The sequence below is a fragment of the Hibiscus syriacus genome, unplaced genomic scaffold, assembly GCF_006381635.1.
Source record: "Hibiscus syriacus cultivar Baekdansim isolate YM2019G1 unplaced genomic scaffold, ASM638163v2 tig00110332_pilon, whole genome shotgun sequence".
Lineage (NCBI taxonomy): Eukaryota > Viridiplantae > Streptophyta > Magnoliopsida > Malvales > Malvaceae > Hibiscus > Hibiscus syriacus.
Genome location: NW_024062688.1, coordinates 4,815,396 through 4,835,182, shown reverse-complemented (window position 1 = coordinate 4,835,182; position 19,787 = coordinate 4,815,396). Strand labels below are relative to the sequence as shown.

Below are 19,787 nucleotides of genomic sequence, written 5' to 3'. Positions count from 1 at the left end.
GAGAAGGGCTATCTGCTAAAGACCTTCGAGTTCGATTATATTCAACTTAGAGGCAAATCAGGCTTACAGAATAGCTCAATGCAAGAAGGGCTATCTGTCAATAAAACTGTCGAGTTCGATTCTAATCAGCTCGATAACACCTCAATCACACTACTGTCCGGCTGTAATCGAGATTTTCAAGTCCAGAAGAAGATCTGGGTTAACTGTGTCTCGGTGATAAAAAATCTTTTTCCAGCAACATAGCTTAAGTCGAGAAAAGCTATTTGTCAACAAAGACTTTTCGAGTTCGATTTTATTCAGCTCGAGGGCTTGTCAAAACAGATGGTGAAGTCAAAGAAATATTTTCCAGCCGAATTTTTAACCAAGGTCCTTAAACTGAGGAAAAGACCGAGGTTGACTACAATTGGGCAACAAGAAGTCGCATTCCGATTCAATTCCATATCACTTCAAGATTGACTTGACTTCACGACGGAGGGATCATCCGCAGCTCAATCCGACAGGGGGTTTTTCTTCAACCCCACTGAACGAAAATTTGTGTCTTTTTATCTTTGTCCTATTTTTCGTTCCACGAAAAAGGACAAAGAGGGGCAGCTGTAGACACTAATTTCCATCCACATTTTTTATTTTTACATATATACACATATATATTATATAGTTTGCAAATTGTTTTTGAAAATACATATATAATATATAGTTTAAAACATTTTTTGAAAATATGTATATTATATAGTTTTTAAAATATTTTTTGAAAATTATATATTATATAGTTTTTGAAAACGTTTTTAAAATATATATAATATATACTTTTGAAAACGTTATGAAAACACTTATATAATATATAATTTTTAAAAACCATTTTGAAAATATATTTTTTTGAAAATTATATAATATATAGTTTTTGAAAACGTTTTAAAATATATATAATATATACTTTTGAAAACGTTATGAAAACATTTATATAATATATAATTTTTAAAAACCATTTTGAAAATATATATAATATATAGTTTTTTTAAAAAAACATTTTAAAAATTTATATATTATATGTTTTTGAAAACGTTTATATATATATTATTATTATTTATTTTTTACTTTTAATTTATTTATTTCTCATTTATTTTTTGTGCAGGGTCCAGGTTCAAGAATCCAGTCCAAGTTTGGGCCTGAACTAGCCCGGCGAGAGATTAGGGTTCCCAGTTTTCAGTCACCAAGCAGTCAGGGAGCCAAACGGTCAACAGTGCCAACGGCCGGCCGAGATCCCCGGGACTGACCCATCCCGGGATGACCGGCCACAACAACCACGATCCCGAGATCGTCGGGACTCACAACGGCCAGTGGGGGTTATAAAAACCCACGGGCGATGGGGGGATCAGGGGAGAACCCAGAACCGAGAGAGAACCCACGAGGCATCACAACCAAAAACTGAGAACACAGTGAAATAGACCACCACGGTCGAACAAACCGAACCATTAACCCATACTGCCAAAAAACAAAACCAAACACAGTACCATTACGAGAACAGTACACCAAAGAGACAACCACAGAGAACCATCAACCAAGTATCATCGATCAACAGAGATATACAGTCAGTAAATCAAAACCACATAGAACCAAAATACGACAGTACCCACAGTAAACTGAGAAAAAAAATCAACACGAGTATATCATACAAAAATCGCCCCAAATACCAACAAAAACGAGAAAAGCCGAGGCCTTTCTCTCAACAATAGGAGCGAAGAACGGCACCGGAGGAGAAGCATCGGAAATCCAAGGGTCAACGAAGAAAAGGGGTAAAAAATCGGAACTTCAAACCTAGATCTACTCCGTTCAGTGGGTTTTTTGGGGGATTTTGGCTTCGGATTTTTGTTAAGGTTGGTGAGGGGAGTGTTTTGCTGAGTGTTCTTCTCGGCCGCCGCGAGCAGCGGCTGGGACGGCGAGTAGTGGTGGCCGACGGTAGCTCCGGCGAAAGAGCCTTAGAGAGTGAAGAGAGAATTTCTTTTCTCTCAATCTGAGAGAGAGAGGAGGAAATGTTGAGAATGAAACGAAAATAGGCGGGTTTGGATATATATATACCAGGGACTACCGTGTAATTACAGGATAGTTAAATCCTTTCCGCGATCCCTTGGTCCTTTAAATCGGTCAAAGGTAAACAATTCGATCGAGTATTTAAATTCTAATTTAAATTTTTTTTATTTTCGCTATTAAAGACAATCGGTGAATTAATTGGTACCGAAAGGGCGGTTCAAGGGTGCTAATCCTTCCTTGACCGTAACCGACTCCCGAGCTCAACATATTTCGGGTACAACGCAGATCAGGTAAGATGGTATCCGACCTACCTAAATTCGTTTTAAAATGGTCGGTGGCGACTCCAATTCGTCTAACCCGAATTATTTCAAGTCGAAGCCCAATTCCGGGTCCAACCGAAGGACGGTTTCGACAATGAACATGATAATTTTTGGTAAAGTTTTATAAACTCTAGTTCATCATATTATTTTTTGGTCAAAATTGTTTTTAAAATGTAATTGATATCTCTTTAACAATTGATATCGATTTTTTAAGAACTTTGGTTTTGCAAAATTTTGACCTGGAATTTTTCTTAATGTTTATGCATAGATTTTTGTTTAAATATTATAAATTTTTAATGCATAACATTTTCAAAAACTTTATGCATGTGCTCTTAATCTCTATAATCAACATTGCATAATGTTTTATATGTGAATGGGTTAAAAGCATAATCTTTTGAAAATAAATTTGATAAAAGTTACAATTCTTTATTTTAAATGATTGCAAAATTGATTGACATTGCATCTATTTTCGATTATGCTTGTTGGTCATAAAATAGGGATATATACATGATGCATTTAGATTTTATTGATATGAATATTTTGTGCCTAGTTGCTATGGATGAGCATGATAATTTGTTATGGAATATGAGACTAGGACATGCTAGTATGAGTGTTTTGCAACGATTAGTTCAAGGAGAATTGGTTCGAGGGCTGCCTAAACTAAAATTTGATAATGATAAAATTTGTGATGCTTGTGCTAAAGGAAAACAAAAGCGAGTTTCTTTTAAATCCATTAATGATGTGTCAACTAGTAGAGTATTACAATTGATCCATATATATCTTTTTGGGCCAACTAGGACTACTAGCTTGGGTGGAAAATAATATGCATTTGTCTTTGTAGATGACTATTCTAGATACACTTGGGTTCTATTCTTAAGTACTAAAGATGAAGCATTAGAAAATTTCATCACATTTTCAAAAGTAATCCAAAACGAAAAAGGTTACTCTATAACTAGTGTTAGGAGTGATCATGGAACTGAGTTTGAAAATCTTGGATTTACTGAGTTTTGTAATTCTAATGGTATTAGCCATAATTTTTCAGCAACTAGAACCCCTCAACAAAATGGAGTTGTTGAGAGGAAAAATCGAACTTTAGAAGAAATGGCTAGAACCATGCTTTGTGAAAACAATTTGCCAAAGTATTTTTGGGCGGAAGCCACAAATACCGCTTGTTATGTTATTAATCGAGTAATGATTATGCCTATTTTAAAGAAAACTTCATATGAACTTTTCAAAAATAAAAAGCCTAACATTAGTTATTTTCATCCTTTTGTATGTAAGTGTTTTGTTTTAAACAACGGTAAAGACAATCTTGGCAAATTTGATGCTAAAAGTGATGAAGGAATTTTTCTGGGTTATTCCTTAAATTCTAAAGCTTATCGAGTATTTAATAAAATAACTTTGGTTGTAGAAGAGTCTATACATGTTGTTTTCGATGATAATCTCCTTCCGAGGAAGGATTCTTGTTTGAATGATGATGTAGGTATTATAAATACAAATGGCGTTAGACATGACGTTGGAGAATCATCATCAAAGGAAGAAACGAAAGATGAGGAAACTCATGATCCTCTTGAGAATCCAACCATTGAAGAAAGGGAAGTATCTTATCCAAGAGAGTACAACTATGTCAATGATGGTGAGATTATAGGTGATCCATCCAAAGGGGTAACAACTCGATCTTCTCTTAGAAATATTTGTAATTATGTTGCATTTATTTCATGCATAGAGCCTAAGAACATTAAAGAATAATTAAATGATGAACATTGGATTATGGCTATGCAAGAAGAGTTAAATCAATTTGAGAGAAGTAAAGTATGGACATTAGTTGAAAGACCTAGTAATAAATCTACTGTAGGTACTAGATGGGTATTCAGGAATAAGCTTGATGAGAGTGGTAATATAGTGAGAAACAAGGCTAGACTTGTTGCTCAAGGGTATACTCAAGAAGAGGGCATAGACTATGATGAAACATACGCTCCCGTAGCTAGGATTGAAACAATTAGAATGTTATTAGAATTTGCATGTTTTCATGAATGTAAACTATATCAAATGGATGTTAAAAGTGCATTTTTAAATGGTTTTATAAAAGAAGAAGTGTATGTGGAACAACCTTCAGGTTTTGAAGATTCAAAATTTCCGGATCATGTTCTTAAATTGACAAAAGTACTTTATGGTTTAAAACAAGCTCCTAGAGCTTGGTATGAAAGATTGTCAAACTTTTTAATTGAAAAAGGTTTTTCAAAAGGGAAGGTTGACACTACATTGTTTTTAAAGAATAAAGGTAAAGATTTATTAGTAGTTCAAATTTATGTTGTTGATATAATATTTGGTTCTACTAATGATATTCTTTGCCAAGAATTTTCTAAGCTAATGCAAAGCGAATTCGAAATGAGCATGATAGGGGAGCTCTCATTTTTCTTGGGACTCCAAATCAAGCAAAGAAACGATGACATCTTCATTAATCAAGCTAAGTACGTCAAAGATATGCTCAAGAAGTTTGGACTGGAAAATAGCAAACCTCATGACACTCCAATGAGCTCTTTAACAAAGCTTGACTTAGATGAAGGAGGTAAATGTGTAGATGTTAAATTATATAGGTCAATGATTGGATCTTTACTTTATCTAACTGTAAGTAGACCGGACATTATATTTAGTGTCTGCTTATGTGCTAGATTTCAATCATGCCCTAAGGAATCACATTTACTAGCTGTTAAGAGAATATTTAGATACCTTAAGGACACTCCTAGTTTAGAACTTTGGTATCCTAGAGACTCTAGCTTTAGCTTGCATGCTTTTTTTGATGCGGATTATGGAGGATGAAAATTAGATAGGAAAAGCACCTCCGGTACATGCCAATTCCTTGGAAATATATTGATTTCTTGGTTTTCAAAGAAACAAAATTGTGTTGCATTATCTACCACTGAAGTGGAATACATTTCAGCTGGTAGTTGTTGTGCACAAGTTTTATGGATGAAACAACAACTTTTTTATTATGGAATTGAAGTAGGTACCATTCTTATCAAGTGTGACAATACTAGTGCTATTTGTCTCACTAAAAATCCCATCCAACACTCTAGAACTAAGCACATTGAAATAAGACATCACTTCATTAGAGACCATGTCACTAAGGAAAATGTAATTCTAGAATTTGTTGATACTTTACATCAATTAGCGGATATCTTTACAAAACCTTTTAGATAAGGAAAGATTTTGGACACTTAGGAGAGAATTAGGTTTAACTGACCTATCTTCACTTAGTGTTTAAAAATAATTTTTAGCACTTTTAAGAATAAATGAAAAATGCTTAAAATAATATTTTTTTATTGCATTTTTGTTATTAGTTAGGGGGAGTTTATGATTATTAGTGAAAATTAATTGTTTGTTCAAATGATGTTTAATGACAAATTTGATTGTTTGAACATAGTTAATTTTCAAAAATATGAGTTGCCAATACCACTAGGATTAATTATTTTAGCACTATTGGATGTTTAAAATACAGATTTTTTTAAATATTTGGCAGAGGGAATCGATACCCCCATAAGGGAACCAATTCCCCCTTTGAATGGGAACTGATTCCCCCTATAGGGGAATCGATACCCCCATGGGGTTCTAGTTTTAACACGGGCAGAACCCAATATTTGCTCAAACCCTCTCTTCTTTCTTAAACATCGTTCATCCTCTCTTTCTCTCTAAATCTCCATTTTTGCCAAAATCATCAAATACAAGTCGGAATTAGATCTTTCTTCAACTTCTAATCCTTGCAAACAACATCACATTCTCATAAAATCCAAATTTTCAAGATAATCTTTCAAAATCCTCAATTTCATTGATTTTTGAACTTAGGACTAGTTTTGATTAGTTCTAAGATGAACATTACATCGGGCATTGGTTATATGATGATTTTACAACCAATTTCGTCAAAAACACTCAATTTTTCAAAACCATCTTTAAATTTTGAAATAAAAAAAATGAAAATTGTTGTTTTAATTGATTCAATTATGTTTTCATAAAAACTATACGTATTATGATTTTCAAACATTATTTTCCAAATAGTTTTTCAAAACATTGCCCTTTAGGATTCGGTTTGGAGAACCTTGAAATATTAAGGACTCATTTGAGTTTTGGGTTTGATTATATTGCATACATGTGTTTAAATTTGCAGGTTACATATTCTATTTTGATTCTTAAACCATGTCAAATCCTAAACGACCTAGGACATTATCTAGTAGCTCAAGTCAAAATCGACCTCTTATTCCTCCACCCAATCCAAATAACCCAAATATGACCATTATGAACTCTTGTTTCAACGTACCTGGTTGTGGACAAGATCTATATCGTATGTACCATACTTGTTTTGAGTCATACAAAATCCGGGAAGAACGTATCCCTTCGATATATGAACTTCCAATATCTTCATACTCTTAAATCCTAGAAGTTTGATAAACTCTTTAAACTCAAACCTTTGGTTTATCATCAATTAGTCCGCATTTTTCTATTCAATGTGGTATGTGTCCAAAATGAGCGCCGATCTGAAACTATAGGAATTCGATCCTATCTTTTAGGACAATTCATTTTTTATTGACTCCGGCACAATCGCTACCCATTTTGGACTAGATAACTCAGGTTTAATGAAAAAGAGACTGTGGATTCACCCTATAAGTCTAAGGATAGCGAGAGTACCCTAAGAACTCATCGTGATAGATTTCTTCATTATTTGATCTCTTGGTGGTTTAGACCATCCGGAGGTAGGTACTCCTCCCTTAGGAACATAGATATATGGTGGATATATTGTATCCAATATAAAAAGAAGATTAATTTGCCACATATCATCTTTAGTGAGTTTCCATAAACATTGTTCCTTCCAAGAATATAGAAACCTTATTTTATGGTTGTCTCTGTGTTTGTCGTCCCGAACTCAGAACTTTTAATTGTGAAACATTTTGATGTTCATGGATTGTTTTATTTTGGGTGTTTGAATTTGTTAGATAATTGGATATTTGAACTTACATGTTTATATATTTGGTTTGATTTTCACTTTCATTTTGAGCTTAATGTTTATTTTTGCATCATTTACATATTAGTTGCATTATGACCAATTTTTGTCATTTCACATTGTTTATGAATATTGAATTATGGAACTAATGGCTAACGTTTCTCTTGATTGTGATCTTAGCAGCTTAAGCTATATATATTTATCATCAATTGGCTAAATGATTTCAAAACCTTGTTTTAAAAGTCTTTTTGATTTAACAAAAAGGGGGAGAAAGATTAAAGTGTTTTAAAGGGGAGAAGTGTTAAAGTAAGGGGGAGTAATTTCAAAACTTGATTTCAAAATCTTAAAATTACTAAAATGTTTTGTTATATCAAAAAAGGGGGAGATTGTTGAAAACATTTTGATATTTCGATATAACAAATTAAGATAAATGAATTTTAAGATTTCCCAAAAAGATTTTCTAAGTATATTCGATATAATTATTCGAATATCAAAATATTACTCTAAATCTTTCAAATGTCATTTTTAATCCTTACTCAAGTGTAAAATTAAGTTTTAAACTTAAAATAATTTCAAAATAATTTTACAAAATATTTCGAACCATTTCAAAGCCAAAAATTCCAGATTGCTAAGAGGGAATCGATTCCCCCCTAAGGGGGTACCGATTCCCCCCTGAATGGTTTGACTCCGAGAATTCCAGTATGCTCGGGGGGAACCGATTCCCCCCAGGGGATACCGATTCCCCCCTGTTTAACGGTCGAAATATTTGAATTTTACACTTAGGGAACCGTTTCCCCATGAGGGGTATCGATTCTCCCCACGCTCCAAGCTGTTGTATTAATGGTTTTCACACTTAAACGGCTCCATTGACTCCACTAATCATCCCCAACGTTTAGAATCAATTGAGGGAGTATTTAAACAAGTTCTGAAGCCTTTGATCAATAAGAAATCATAGAGAAACAAGAGAGAAAGCATCAAACACCAAGTTTGTGCAAATCAAGCCAATTTTCCTTTCAATATTCATTTTCCTTTCAAGAAAACCATTTGTGCTCATTTGTAATTATTTTTTTAGTGTTCTTTTCTTGTTCTAGAATTGTGCAAACATCTTACCTTGTGAGGTTTTCCTTGTAAGTTTGCAAATTTGTGTATTTCTCTTTGAAAAAGAGTGTGCTCAAGAATTTGAGGTATAATTCTTGAGGGAGTTGTAAGGTTACTCTTTGTCCTCAAAAGAAATAACAAATTAGTGAATTTGTTGGAAAATCCTTAGTGTGGATAGCTAAGGTAGTGGACGTAGACTTTGGTTGAGAAAGTCGAACCACTCTAAATCGTTGTACAATTACTTTCAATTTTCTACAAAAGCTTCCACCAAAATTTTAATTGCCAATTCACCCCCTTCTTGGTCGATTCCGTCAATCGATTAACTCAACAGAAATACCAAGGCATTTTAATCTGCGTGTGATGCCGCGGCATTACTTCCCAGCTCTACTATTTTGCTTGTTATTTTCTGCACATCACTAAAAACCACACCTTCCTCCTCATATATCACCTTAATAAAATAAAATAATACAACCACCACAAATGCAATTATATGCAGCTACATACATCTAAAATGACCTATATGTACCCTTAAACAAACAATAACTTAAGTCAAAAAGGCCTTAAAAGTAGTCTTTTTACGGAGTTATCACATTTTCTGAGCGCTGCTGACAACCAATCACTACCCATCACCTATTGTCTTTCCTTATAAAATTGGTACCAAAATGTTTGTATTTCACCCTATTTCTTCTCCTATTATTAGTTTTCAATGAAACTCACTCAAAATCGATAAAATTAAACAAAAAACATCTACCATTTTTTTAGATGTTTGGAGATTTTCTTAGATTTACGAGCTTTAAGGTGTTTGTTCTAAAAGTCGAACAATGAGAGACATTATTTCATAAAGATGAATAACATACCTCAAAGCTAGTCTCAACAAACAATCATTGAAAAAGATCAAAATATTAATACGTCAATTTTTAAAATAAATTTTCGTTGTTTTTTTAGTGGATTTCGTGGAAAATCGATCATAGTAGAAGAAAAAAAGATTAGAATACGAAACCTTATGGTACTAATCTTGCCATGAAAGATGACAGATGATGGGTGATTATTGATGGTCTGCAATAGTAAGAAAGTATAGTGTCAAAAAAGAAAAATATTTAATAGTTCAATGAAAAAATCGATACACCTGAAGTCTAGTGTCTAAAACGATGTCGTTTTGGTGTGATAGGTTACGTCAACAACAATTACTCATATCACCATCTCATTTCTAACTTAACAATAAAATGACATAATTAAACGTAAAATTAAAGTTTAGTTCTATAATTGGTAAAATTAAAAATTCAGTAGGATAAATAAGTTAATAAAATAAATTCAGTGGTATGTGGTGTAATTTACACTTAATTTAATTAAATTATGTTTGGTATTAATTTAAATTTAAATTAATAAATAAATTAGATTTTGATATAATTTTAATGGTTGAAAATTAATTGATAATTAAATTTATTTAGATAAAAAGTTATTTCATAAAATTTACTGGTGACCAAATTTCTAAAAAGTGATATCAATGTTATGATTCAAGAATCGTAAAAATGTGATCGTGATAATCGTGTTAGTAAAGAAAAATTGGGTACATTAAGCTTTTAGTTACGGGGACTAAATTCTTAATTGATCTAACGATGCTGAAATTCTCAATCACCCTAACGATGTTTCTGTAAGTATTCAATTTATGTAAGAATTAAGTTGTTAAACACTTGAATGCCAATTCTCTAATATAATTTGTGTGAAACGGAGACTGTGATGTATTGATTCAAATTTTAATTTATAATTAAGTTGGATTTTGGTACAATTATAGCGGCTAAAGATCATTTAGTAATTAAGTTTATTTTTGTGAGAATTAATATATAATTTTTTTCGTGATCTGATATTTGACTCTATAAACATAGAGCATGCATAAATCAACTTACCTTAGTGGTTAAATGAATATTTAGACCAATGATTGAGAGTATTTAGAATAAATACTACTTCGTAATAGAAGTGGCAAACGAGTCATTAAGATCGGGTTTGGGTCGAGTATTTCGGGTCTAGATTATATTTGATTTAATTTTATTCGGGTTGGATTGGATTTGGTTTGGATCTAGTTTGGATGTACTGTAATACCCCAAATTTTGGTTAGTGACCAAAACATAAATTTTGAAAGTTTAGTGGCCAAAGTAGAAAGGTGGAAAAGAATAGGGACCAAAAGGGTAATTTTTAAAAGTTAGCTATTTTGACCCTTAAATGAATAGTTCAACCTCAAGAATTATGTTTTCGTGGGAATCATAATTTTGATCCAGAATTTGTGTTAAAAGCTATAAAGCAGTAAAGTCCAAAAGAAAATCGGATAATCGGATCGAACCAGAATTTTACAAAATTTTGAAGGATGATAGATAAATGTTGTAAATATCATTTTCAAATTTTATAACAGTGAAATTTAATGTGGATCAATGGAATTGAAGTCGATTTTACATATTTAGCTGAAATTGGAAAATTTAGTGACTAAATTGTAGTTTTTGAAAATTTGAAAGGGCAAAGATGGAAATTGGATTTTTAGTGGTTCATATTTGACTTTGGAGTATTAAAATGAAAGATATTCCAATGGTAAGTTGAAATTATCATATTTTATTAAGGGTAAAATGATAATTTTACATTAATAGAATTTTAAATTTATTTATATTAGATTAAGCCAAGTTTATTATGTTTTAATTAAAGAAAAAATCAGGAAATTTCAGCTTCTTTCATCCCCACACGTAAACCACCATGTCTATTAAGATAAGAATTTTTCAAGTTCATTTTTAAGCTTATTTGATTGATTTTTGGATTAAGCTATTAGATAGAGAATTATTCCCCTTGAAATTCTCTATCATTTACATGAAGATCATGCTTATATGATAAAATTGGAAATTAGGGTTTATGTAGGATTTTTTGATTTTGAGGATTTGATGAAAGATTTTTATGTTTTTATGTTGGAGATTAATTCTAAAGTTTGTATGATGATTAAAACAACTTGAAATTGGGTGAAATTCCATTTGACCATGACCTAGGGTTTTAGAAAATTGTGATTTGGTTAAATTATGTTAGGGCTTTGATTGTAGAAGCCTTGAAATGTTGTTTAGAGGTGGAATCCAAGCTTGAATCAAGTAAAAATTAAGAACCCTAAACATTATGATATTCAACCCTAAGGAATTAATTGGGGGAAAATTGTGAAAATTTTTCTAGGCTTAGAAATGATGTTTGAAAGGTTCTACAAGCTTTAGAAAGTTGATTGAGCCATTTTGTAATTTTATGAAAGTTGGGGACCTATTTGGCAATTATGAAAAATTATGGAGTTTATGTGAAAATGTTATAAATATGATATACTATGCTGGAATTGAAGGTTAGAATATTGAATTTGATGTTAGAATGTGAAATTTGACTATATTAGAAAGTTGGCAAAGTTTGAGTATTAAATGTCAAATATTGAGAAAGTTAGTGACTTAAGTGGTAATAGTGGAGTTTTTGAGATTGGTCAAAAAAATATATCCTGGAAATTAAATTAAGTTGTTTGAAACTTAAATTGAAGCTAAAAGGCAAATGACTATTTGGAATACAATGAAAAGTTGATATGAATTCTAAAAGAATTCGTAAACGGTAGTTAAAATAGAAAGTTGAAGAATGTTATGTGAAGTTTGGGTGAAATTGGATAAAAATGAATTTATTGGTCAATTTGAAGTATTAAGGTTAACATTGATGATGTGATATGAAATTTGTATAGAATGAGCATTGAAAGGTTTTTAGGAATTTATTTTCTATTGTGTGCCTATGTTAGTAAGATTATAACATATGGTTTGAAATGTATGTCTTGTAAATGGTGTTCATTTAGATTATGATTGAAATCAAGATCAAGCAATGTTAAAGTTAAGGAGAAGCTTAAGGACGTAATATGAAGTGCTAGTAAGATTTACAAGCTATGGACACCAGGTGAGTGCAATTTTAATTTGTATTTATGTTATCGAGCAAACATTGGCTTGCGATGAGCCAGTGACGGAATTGCTATGGTAAGAAGTGACTTCAAATGTTATGTGACTTCAAATGTTATGTGACTTTATGATTTATGTATATATGTGCATTTTGTAAGCTAATAGAATTACTGAACAAGCTGAAAATGCAAATTGGTGAAATCTACCTAGATTTGTGATCGGAACAGTAAGTTTAGAAAATTACCATAAATTCCACATAAATGATTAGAGGATGATTTTATTACCGTTGGATTTTAATATGAGACTAGTTTTGTCTAAAACAAACGACTACTGATTTCAATGAGTATACAAAAATTTATGAATTTTTAATTGAGGATAGGTAAGAAAACACGGCAATAGATTATGCTCAAAACAACTTCTATAAGTTAACTTTGAAAATTCACTATAAATAGTACAAGTTGAACTAAAATAAGTTCCTTATATGGTTAGATTCATATTCGAGTCTAGTTTCTAGTGGAATAAGAAGAATAATTTTTAAGTGTGTATATTGATAAAAAGATAATATTTCTTTGAAGGTAGTGCAAACTGCCAGAATATGAAATTATGATAAATTTTGTGATAGAAGTGAATCGAAAACAAAAAATCAAGCTTAAAGCTTAGTGAGGCTTATATTTTGACTTGTATATAAAGTATTAATGTTAGTTCAGTTTATTTATTCAATTATTATGATTGAGGACGACTTGCAATAAATCAACCTCATTTTATTTTCAAGTATGATTTATAACTTTTAATTATGGATGATTTCTATAATATTTTCAACAAATTTTATGAGTGTTTTAGGGTATGAACTATCCAAGTACTATTTTTATGATGATGAATTTTTAAGGTTTATAATTTTCAAACGTCGATTAATTAATGATTCTATTATGATATATAAGCCCATTATATGTTGCATTGAAAGTCGTAGGTACATTTAACATGTCATTAAGTTGAGTACTTTCCAGTTAAGTTATAGTACATTCGTGTATATTATGATATGCACTGTTGGTGCTCATGTTATGATTACACTTGGAGTACATTATATGTTTCAGTTAATAATGGCACCGTGATGTGCCCTGCGTGCACCTTATATTTTACTCATGTACCTTGTGTTCTCATAAATATGCATTGGGCTATGAAAGTAAATAAGAAAAATGAATATGAAAGTTAAGAAAAATATCTAAAAGGAAAGAATATGAAAGTGAAAATGAAAGTTTTGAATTATATACAAATGAAAAAGAAATATGAAATAGTTGTTATATATGATGTTGATTTACACGATTTTGATAAAATCATGAGATGGTGATTTTCAAGTTTTCTGAAGATTAAATCAGCTTAAATAGTTCCGTTTGAAAGTTTCAATGTTTTTTCATTAAATTACATTTCTTTTTATGTCTTAAAATATTTTATTGCATTTTATGTTTTAACTCACTTTAGCTGTATAACTGTCTCACTAAGTTTTAATTAGTACGTGATGATTTTCATGCGTAGGTTCGAATAAAGAAAATGACGTGAAGTGAGGAGCTTTTTGAGCATCTTTTGAAAATCAAACCTATTGATAGTATCATGAAGACATCATATCTTTGACTTATTAAAGGCATGTACATTATATCTATTGGGTTGCTTTATCAAATTTAATTTAAAAGGGTCTGTAATAGTAATTTAGGACTATTTTAATTTTGACTATTTTAGTTTATGAATGAATAGTATAAATGTTAGGTTTTAAATGGTTTTTAAATCAATTAATATTTCGGTAGTTTTATATAGTTATGAAACAACACTGAACTGCCTAATTGCTGTGTAAAATCGGATTTGTTTTAAATGATAAATTATTATTTATGAATACATACGCTTAATAAAACAATTTTAAAGTTGATAAAGAGATGTTTGATCGTGCCTAGAAACTGCTTGATGAAATGCTTATGAGATGATTTTCTTCGAAACTATCTACGTTTTCTCTCGATGCGGTCAGCTATTTTGTTTTGTGATGTAGGGTCACCATAATAAAAAATGAAAAATCCATTTTGGGTCCTTTCGTTTGGAAAAATGCTATCAACAATTCAACCCCCGCGTTATCTATCTCGCTTCCCACTCCACCGTCGCGCCAGGTGCCGCTCCCTCCACATCCTCTCCTCCGCCGAGCCCGTCATCAAGACCTCCCTCACAGACCAATCACAGATCCTCTCCAATCGCGATTTGCTTCTCTCCCGCCAACTCAGCTCCGTCGAACTGACCCATTCTTACCTGGACCGTCTCAAGCAAACGGAGCCCCATATTAACTGTTTCCTTCACGTATCCGACCCGGACAAGGTCCTGAAACAAGCTCAGGAAACTGACGACAAGATAAAGAGGAATGAAGAAGTGGGTCCCCTTGCAGGTGTCCTCGTGGCTATAAAAGACAACATTTGTACGGCTGATATGCCTTCCACCGGTGGCTCCCACATCCTGGAAGGGTACCGTCCTCCGTTCGATGCCACGGCCGTGAAGAGGTTGAAGAACTTGGGTGCCATTGTTGTTGGAAAGACCAACTTAGACGAGTTCGGTATGGGGAGTACGACTGAAGCTTCTGCTTTTAAGGTTTGATTAAATTCCCATTCAATTTGCTTGTTTAGCATTGTTTTTGTTAGTGAAAAATGTGTTTAAATAAATATGGTGAAAAAATGTGGTTTTGGAAATTTACAAGATAAAGTGCTCAAGGGATTTGAAATGTCAAAAAATCTGTATTTAGAATTATAAAAGTTTAGAGATGTGAGGATAATAAAATCATTTTATCCAAAAAGCAACTTCCTAGTTTTGTTTGTCAAACCATGATTTTGACAGCAGAAGCTGAAATGTTTTACTCGCTTTTGGTGTGTGAAAAATAGCTTTAGACCTCTTAACTTGTGCTAACAACAATGCTAAATGGAGCTCCATTTGATGATTGCTTTTACTTCAGTTTATAGTTAGCAATGCATTTATTAGTTTGGATAGGTGACAGCAAATCCATGGGACCTTTCCCGGGTGCCAGGGGGATCTTCAGGTGGCTCGGCTGCATCTGTATCAGCTAGGCAATGTGTTGTATCACTTGGGAGTGACACTGGTGGAAGTGTGAGGCAGCCAGCATCATTTTGCGGCGTAGTTGGTTTGAAGCCAACTTATGGACGTGTTTCGAGATTTGGGCTTATGGCATATGCATCATCCCTTGATGTTATCGGATGTTTTGGTTCGTCTGTTGCTGACACCGGGATTCTTCTTCATGCTATTTCTGGCCATGATTCACTTGATGCGACTAGCAGTAAACGAGTTAAGTGCTGTTTCAATTTTAAAACTGGCAGAGATATTTTTCTTCGAATTGGTGTCAATAATACAGAGAATATATTCTTTAGTTTAAACATCTGCCTTTCTTTTGAAGATTCTGCAGTTATATACATATTCAGGAACTAAATTTCCATGCTTATGTTCTTTATTTGTTGAGCTGCTTAGAAATTAGTCTAGTTCTGAGCAGTACCATCTATGGTTTAAGCAAATGTATCTCTGACTCAGCTTACTGAAGCGAAAGTCCCCATGATGCAATAATTTTGGATGAGAAGGGTTCTTTATTTGTGTGATTTTCCTGTTTTCTTTTTTGCTACCCTGGTTTAAGGGCTCCAATTTTCTCTTGCCTTCTTGCTTACTTTTCTTCCCAATTCTGCATCGACATCCTAAATTTTCTCTGCCCCTCAGCTTTTAGTCACATCAATGATGCTGCCTGCAATAGAATCTCAAGACTTTGAATACTATTTCTGCCTTGGTGCTATCTGTCTATTTTGAGTTGAACGCATATTAGCATTATTATTTTTCTAGCTTTATTGCAATAATATATGTTCTTGCATTTCAGGAGGTTCCTGATTTCACTTCTCAATTCACTTCTGCAAGCTCTTTGGATTCCAGGCCATTGGAGGGGTTAAGGGTTGGTATTATCCGTGAAACGGTTGATGCTGGTGTTGATTTTGGAGTTAAATCCGCAATACAGGGTGCTGCAGCTCATCTGGAACAATTAGGATGCATTTTGAAAGAGGTGTAATTTATAACTTCCATGTTCTTTTTGTGTGGAATCCAATGCATATTGGTTTTATTTGTTCATTATTCTTTTGAAATTATTGCAGGTTTCTTTGCCATCTTTCTCTCTTGGTTTACCGGCTTATTATATTCTTGCATCATCAGAATCATCTTCCAACTTGTCGAGATATGATGGTGTCAGGTGACATGCTATGAAGTGTTTTTCTATTTTCAAGCATATGTCATGCTGATGAATAAAAGCTAGATTGGAACTTAAAATTATTGTTTTTACTTTCTTTATACATATTGAAAGAGTGAGGTTGGAGAGGGTAGAGTGAGGAGTGAAGATAAATAATAAAGTTTCTGATTCTATTGCTCATTTTTACTGTGATTTTCAACAAATCCAGATATGGGAATCAAACTTCTTCAGAGGAGTTAAATGCACTTTATAAAGAGTCAAGGGCTAAAGGATTTGGGTCAGAGGTCAGCATCTAAACTTGATATAATGTTAGTTGTAAACAATCTGAAATCTTGACAAGAAATACATTTAAATTTTGCAGGTCAAAATGAGAATATTAATGGGAACATATGCTCTTTCTGCTGGATATTATGATGCATATTACAAGCGAGCTCAACAGGTATCATTCCCATTCCTGTAAATTTATTACATCCTTACAATGAGTATCTTATGAGTCCTCATTAAGTAATTATATGCTCATAAAATCTAATGCGTCACCTTAAAGCCAAATGCAGTATGTTACTGTTCTGTTCACAGTTCACTAGATTTTCTACTGATTGAGTTTTAGAAAATGATATGTGTCCCCAACATAATGACATATGCTACACATTTTTCAGCTAATGTAGGCAGTTGTATTTTTGTATCGGTAAACAGAAGCAAAATTTGAATACTTTGTTGGATATTTTGAAATTAAGGTGCCCATTTGAGCATATGACTGTACTAAGGGTACCAAGTATTTGATTAACCCCATTTATAATTTTGAATGTATGTCAATTCGATCATTTTACTTGTCATATACTGAAGCCCATGGTTCTTTTAGGAGCATTTGGTATTTAAGAAGACATGATGATTAAAAGTGTTTTAGGTAAGGACCATAATTCGGAAAAGCTTCAAGGCTGCATTGGATGAAAATGACATCCTGATTTCACCTGCAGCTCCATCCGCTGCATATAAGATTGGTATGCTATTTGTATTACCCGTTTTCTTATTTTACTTGTTTATCTAATCCATTCCCTGTTCCTTATTTGCATGTTGATGTGCTGGTTGCTATGACTCGGGTATGGATGGTAATTAGCTGTTAAAATTGAATTACCAAGTTGTTTTTGATGTTTGCAGGTGAGAAGAAGAATGACCCTTTGGCTATGTATGCCGGAGACATTATGACGGTAAGCTCGTTTAGGCGCTACGATTATATCTTATCTAGTCATTATTCTGCAGTATAAGGCTTTGAATACTACCATGAATGTTTGGCTATTTAAGAATATATAAGTTGTGGCTTTTTAGACATTGCTTTGGTTTTCCTCACGATAATTCCTGTGTTTAATGATGAAATTCATGTTTTATGAATTGAAATTTTCAACTGTTTGCTGCATTTTATATGTATCTTATTTTCCTTTTGCCCACTTCTCATTTGGAGATTTAATTCCTCTCATTTGGAGATTTAATTCCCATATACAGGTCAATGTTAACTTGGCAGGCTTACCTGCATTGGTTTTGCCATGTGGATTTGTTGAAGGGGGAGCTGCTGGCCTTCCCGTTGGCCTTCAAATGATTGGTGCGGCATTTGATGAGGTATGCTTACCTTTTTTTTACTAACTTGTTATTCATTCATCATTCGGCAAACACATTATATGCATGAAGGAACAAATAGGAACCGAGAAAACTAACCTCTTGATTTAGTTGATGCTATCTGTCAAAATGCCAGCGTATGAGTTTGTTAAGCACCCATGCTTTTGGGATTACTCCTTTTAGCGTAGACTATCATTTGTAGACCTCGAACACTTGGTCACAGTTAATGGACGTTTTTTTTCTTTGAGGAAGTTACTGTTACAGTTACGATTACAATCGACATGATCTGAATAGCTAGAATCAGAATCAATCATTATAATGAGCTATCATACTGATAACCATAATAAATCTTGAGAGTTTCAGACAGGGTGGGACTTGAACCATAAAAAAGCTTGTATGATTGTGTTAAAAGGAGCACAAAATATACAGAGACAAGCATTACAACTTGGCATGTATTTGTTTGATATTATGTTTTGCAGGAAAAGTTGGTGAGAGTAGGTCACATCTTTGAGCAGACTCTTCAAGGTTACAATTTTGTTCCTCCACTCATTTCAAATGGCGCTTTCGCCTGAACTTTGATGATCCATCACTTTATGGCGTGTCAATGGTCAGTGCTTTAGAGACACCTGAATGATTTGTCTATATTTATCCGCAGCAGCAGCATATAAGTGCAATTTTGTTCCTAAAAAATATTGGTAAGTTGGCACCCATATTTGTCATTATCTCCAAATATTTAAGTGTGTTTATCGTATAACATGAAGTTTTGGGTGCCCGTTTTCATTAAAGTAGGTGATGGCCTGGAAACTACTGCCGGTTATTCATTTAAATTACGTACTGTTTTGACATTTCAGTTCTATTTGAGGTAGGTGGCTTGTAAATAGGTACAGTATAAAAGAATAACTTAATTAATTAACATTGCAAATATAATTTAGAAAAATTGTACAACTCATCTTTTTTAAGTAAGAAATATTTTCAATAATAACTAATTGCTACTTTTCAAACATCATAAAGCAACATTGAACTAAAATCATATAAACTCAAATAAATCGCAAACAAACCTTAAAGTAACACTGAAATCAAATAATACAAACCCAGATAAGTCTTAAACAAACCCCAAACTAACATTGGAATCAAATCACACAAAGCCATAAATTAAGTAACACAATTATAACACTTAGAATCATAGACTAAACTCATTGAGTTTTTCTAGAACTATTTTCTCTTGCAAAAGTCGGAATGAAATATCAAGTCCTCTTTGAATTCCTTTAGTAGGGTAAAATCTCTGGACCTGCGTATCTAAACCATGGAGAATATTATTTTTTTTAGAAAAAATAATGATTAAAGAGAATAGACTCTTTAATTGTTTAGAAAACTTACTTGAATGACTATCAACATTTGAAGTGGACAATAAAGTTGCATGTAGACTATTCACACTTGTAATTTCTTTGAGGCAAAGCTTACCATTATGAGAGTATTCAGGTAGCCCTCGATCTTCTTAAGAAAAAAAGATCATGACGATGTGGGTTATAGTAGTAATCAGACAATCTGATCTC

The 19,787-nt window shown here is 32.7% G+C and overlaps 1 protein-coding gene across 1 annotated transcript; it reads left to right on the top strand.

The window, feature by feature from the left end:
* Positions 1–14,292: 14,292 nt before the first annotated feature.
* On the top strand, positions 14,293–19,073 carry LOC120119499 (glutamyl-tRNA(Gln) amidotransferase subunit A, chloroplastic/mitochondrial-like). The gene is made up of 11 exons (XM_039139311.1): positions 14,293–14,323; positions 14,454–14,987; positions 15,381–15,692; positions 16,267–16,446; positions 16,535–16,629; positions 16,835–16,910; positions 16,988–17,065; positions 17,531–17,624; positions 17,782–17,831; positions 18,124–18,237; positions 18,714–19,073. The coding sequence occupies exons 2-11, from the start codon at positions 14,457–14,459 to the stop codon at positions 18,804–18,806; spliced, it is 1,623 nt and encodes a 540-aa protein (XP_038995242.1). The 5' UTR covers positions 14,293–14,323; positions 14,454–14,456; the 3' UTR covers positions 18,807–19,073.
* Positions 19,074–19,787: the final 714 nt, after the last annotated feature.

Bases quoted from the DNA above. Each gene is read 5' to 3' on its own strand.
- LOC120119499 (XM_039139311.1), top strand. From the start codon at position 14,457: ATGCTATCAACAATTCAACCCCCGCGTTATCTATCTCGCTTCCCACTC. The intron at 15,693-16,266 runs GTTAAGTGCTGT...CTTGCATTTCAG, and splicing joins ATGCGACTAGCAGTAAACGA to GAGGTTCCTGATTTCACTTC. The intron at 16,630-16,834 runs GTGACATGCTAT...CAACAAATCCAG, and splicing joins TCGAGATATGATGGTGTCAG to ATATGGGAATCAAACTTCTT.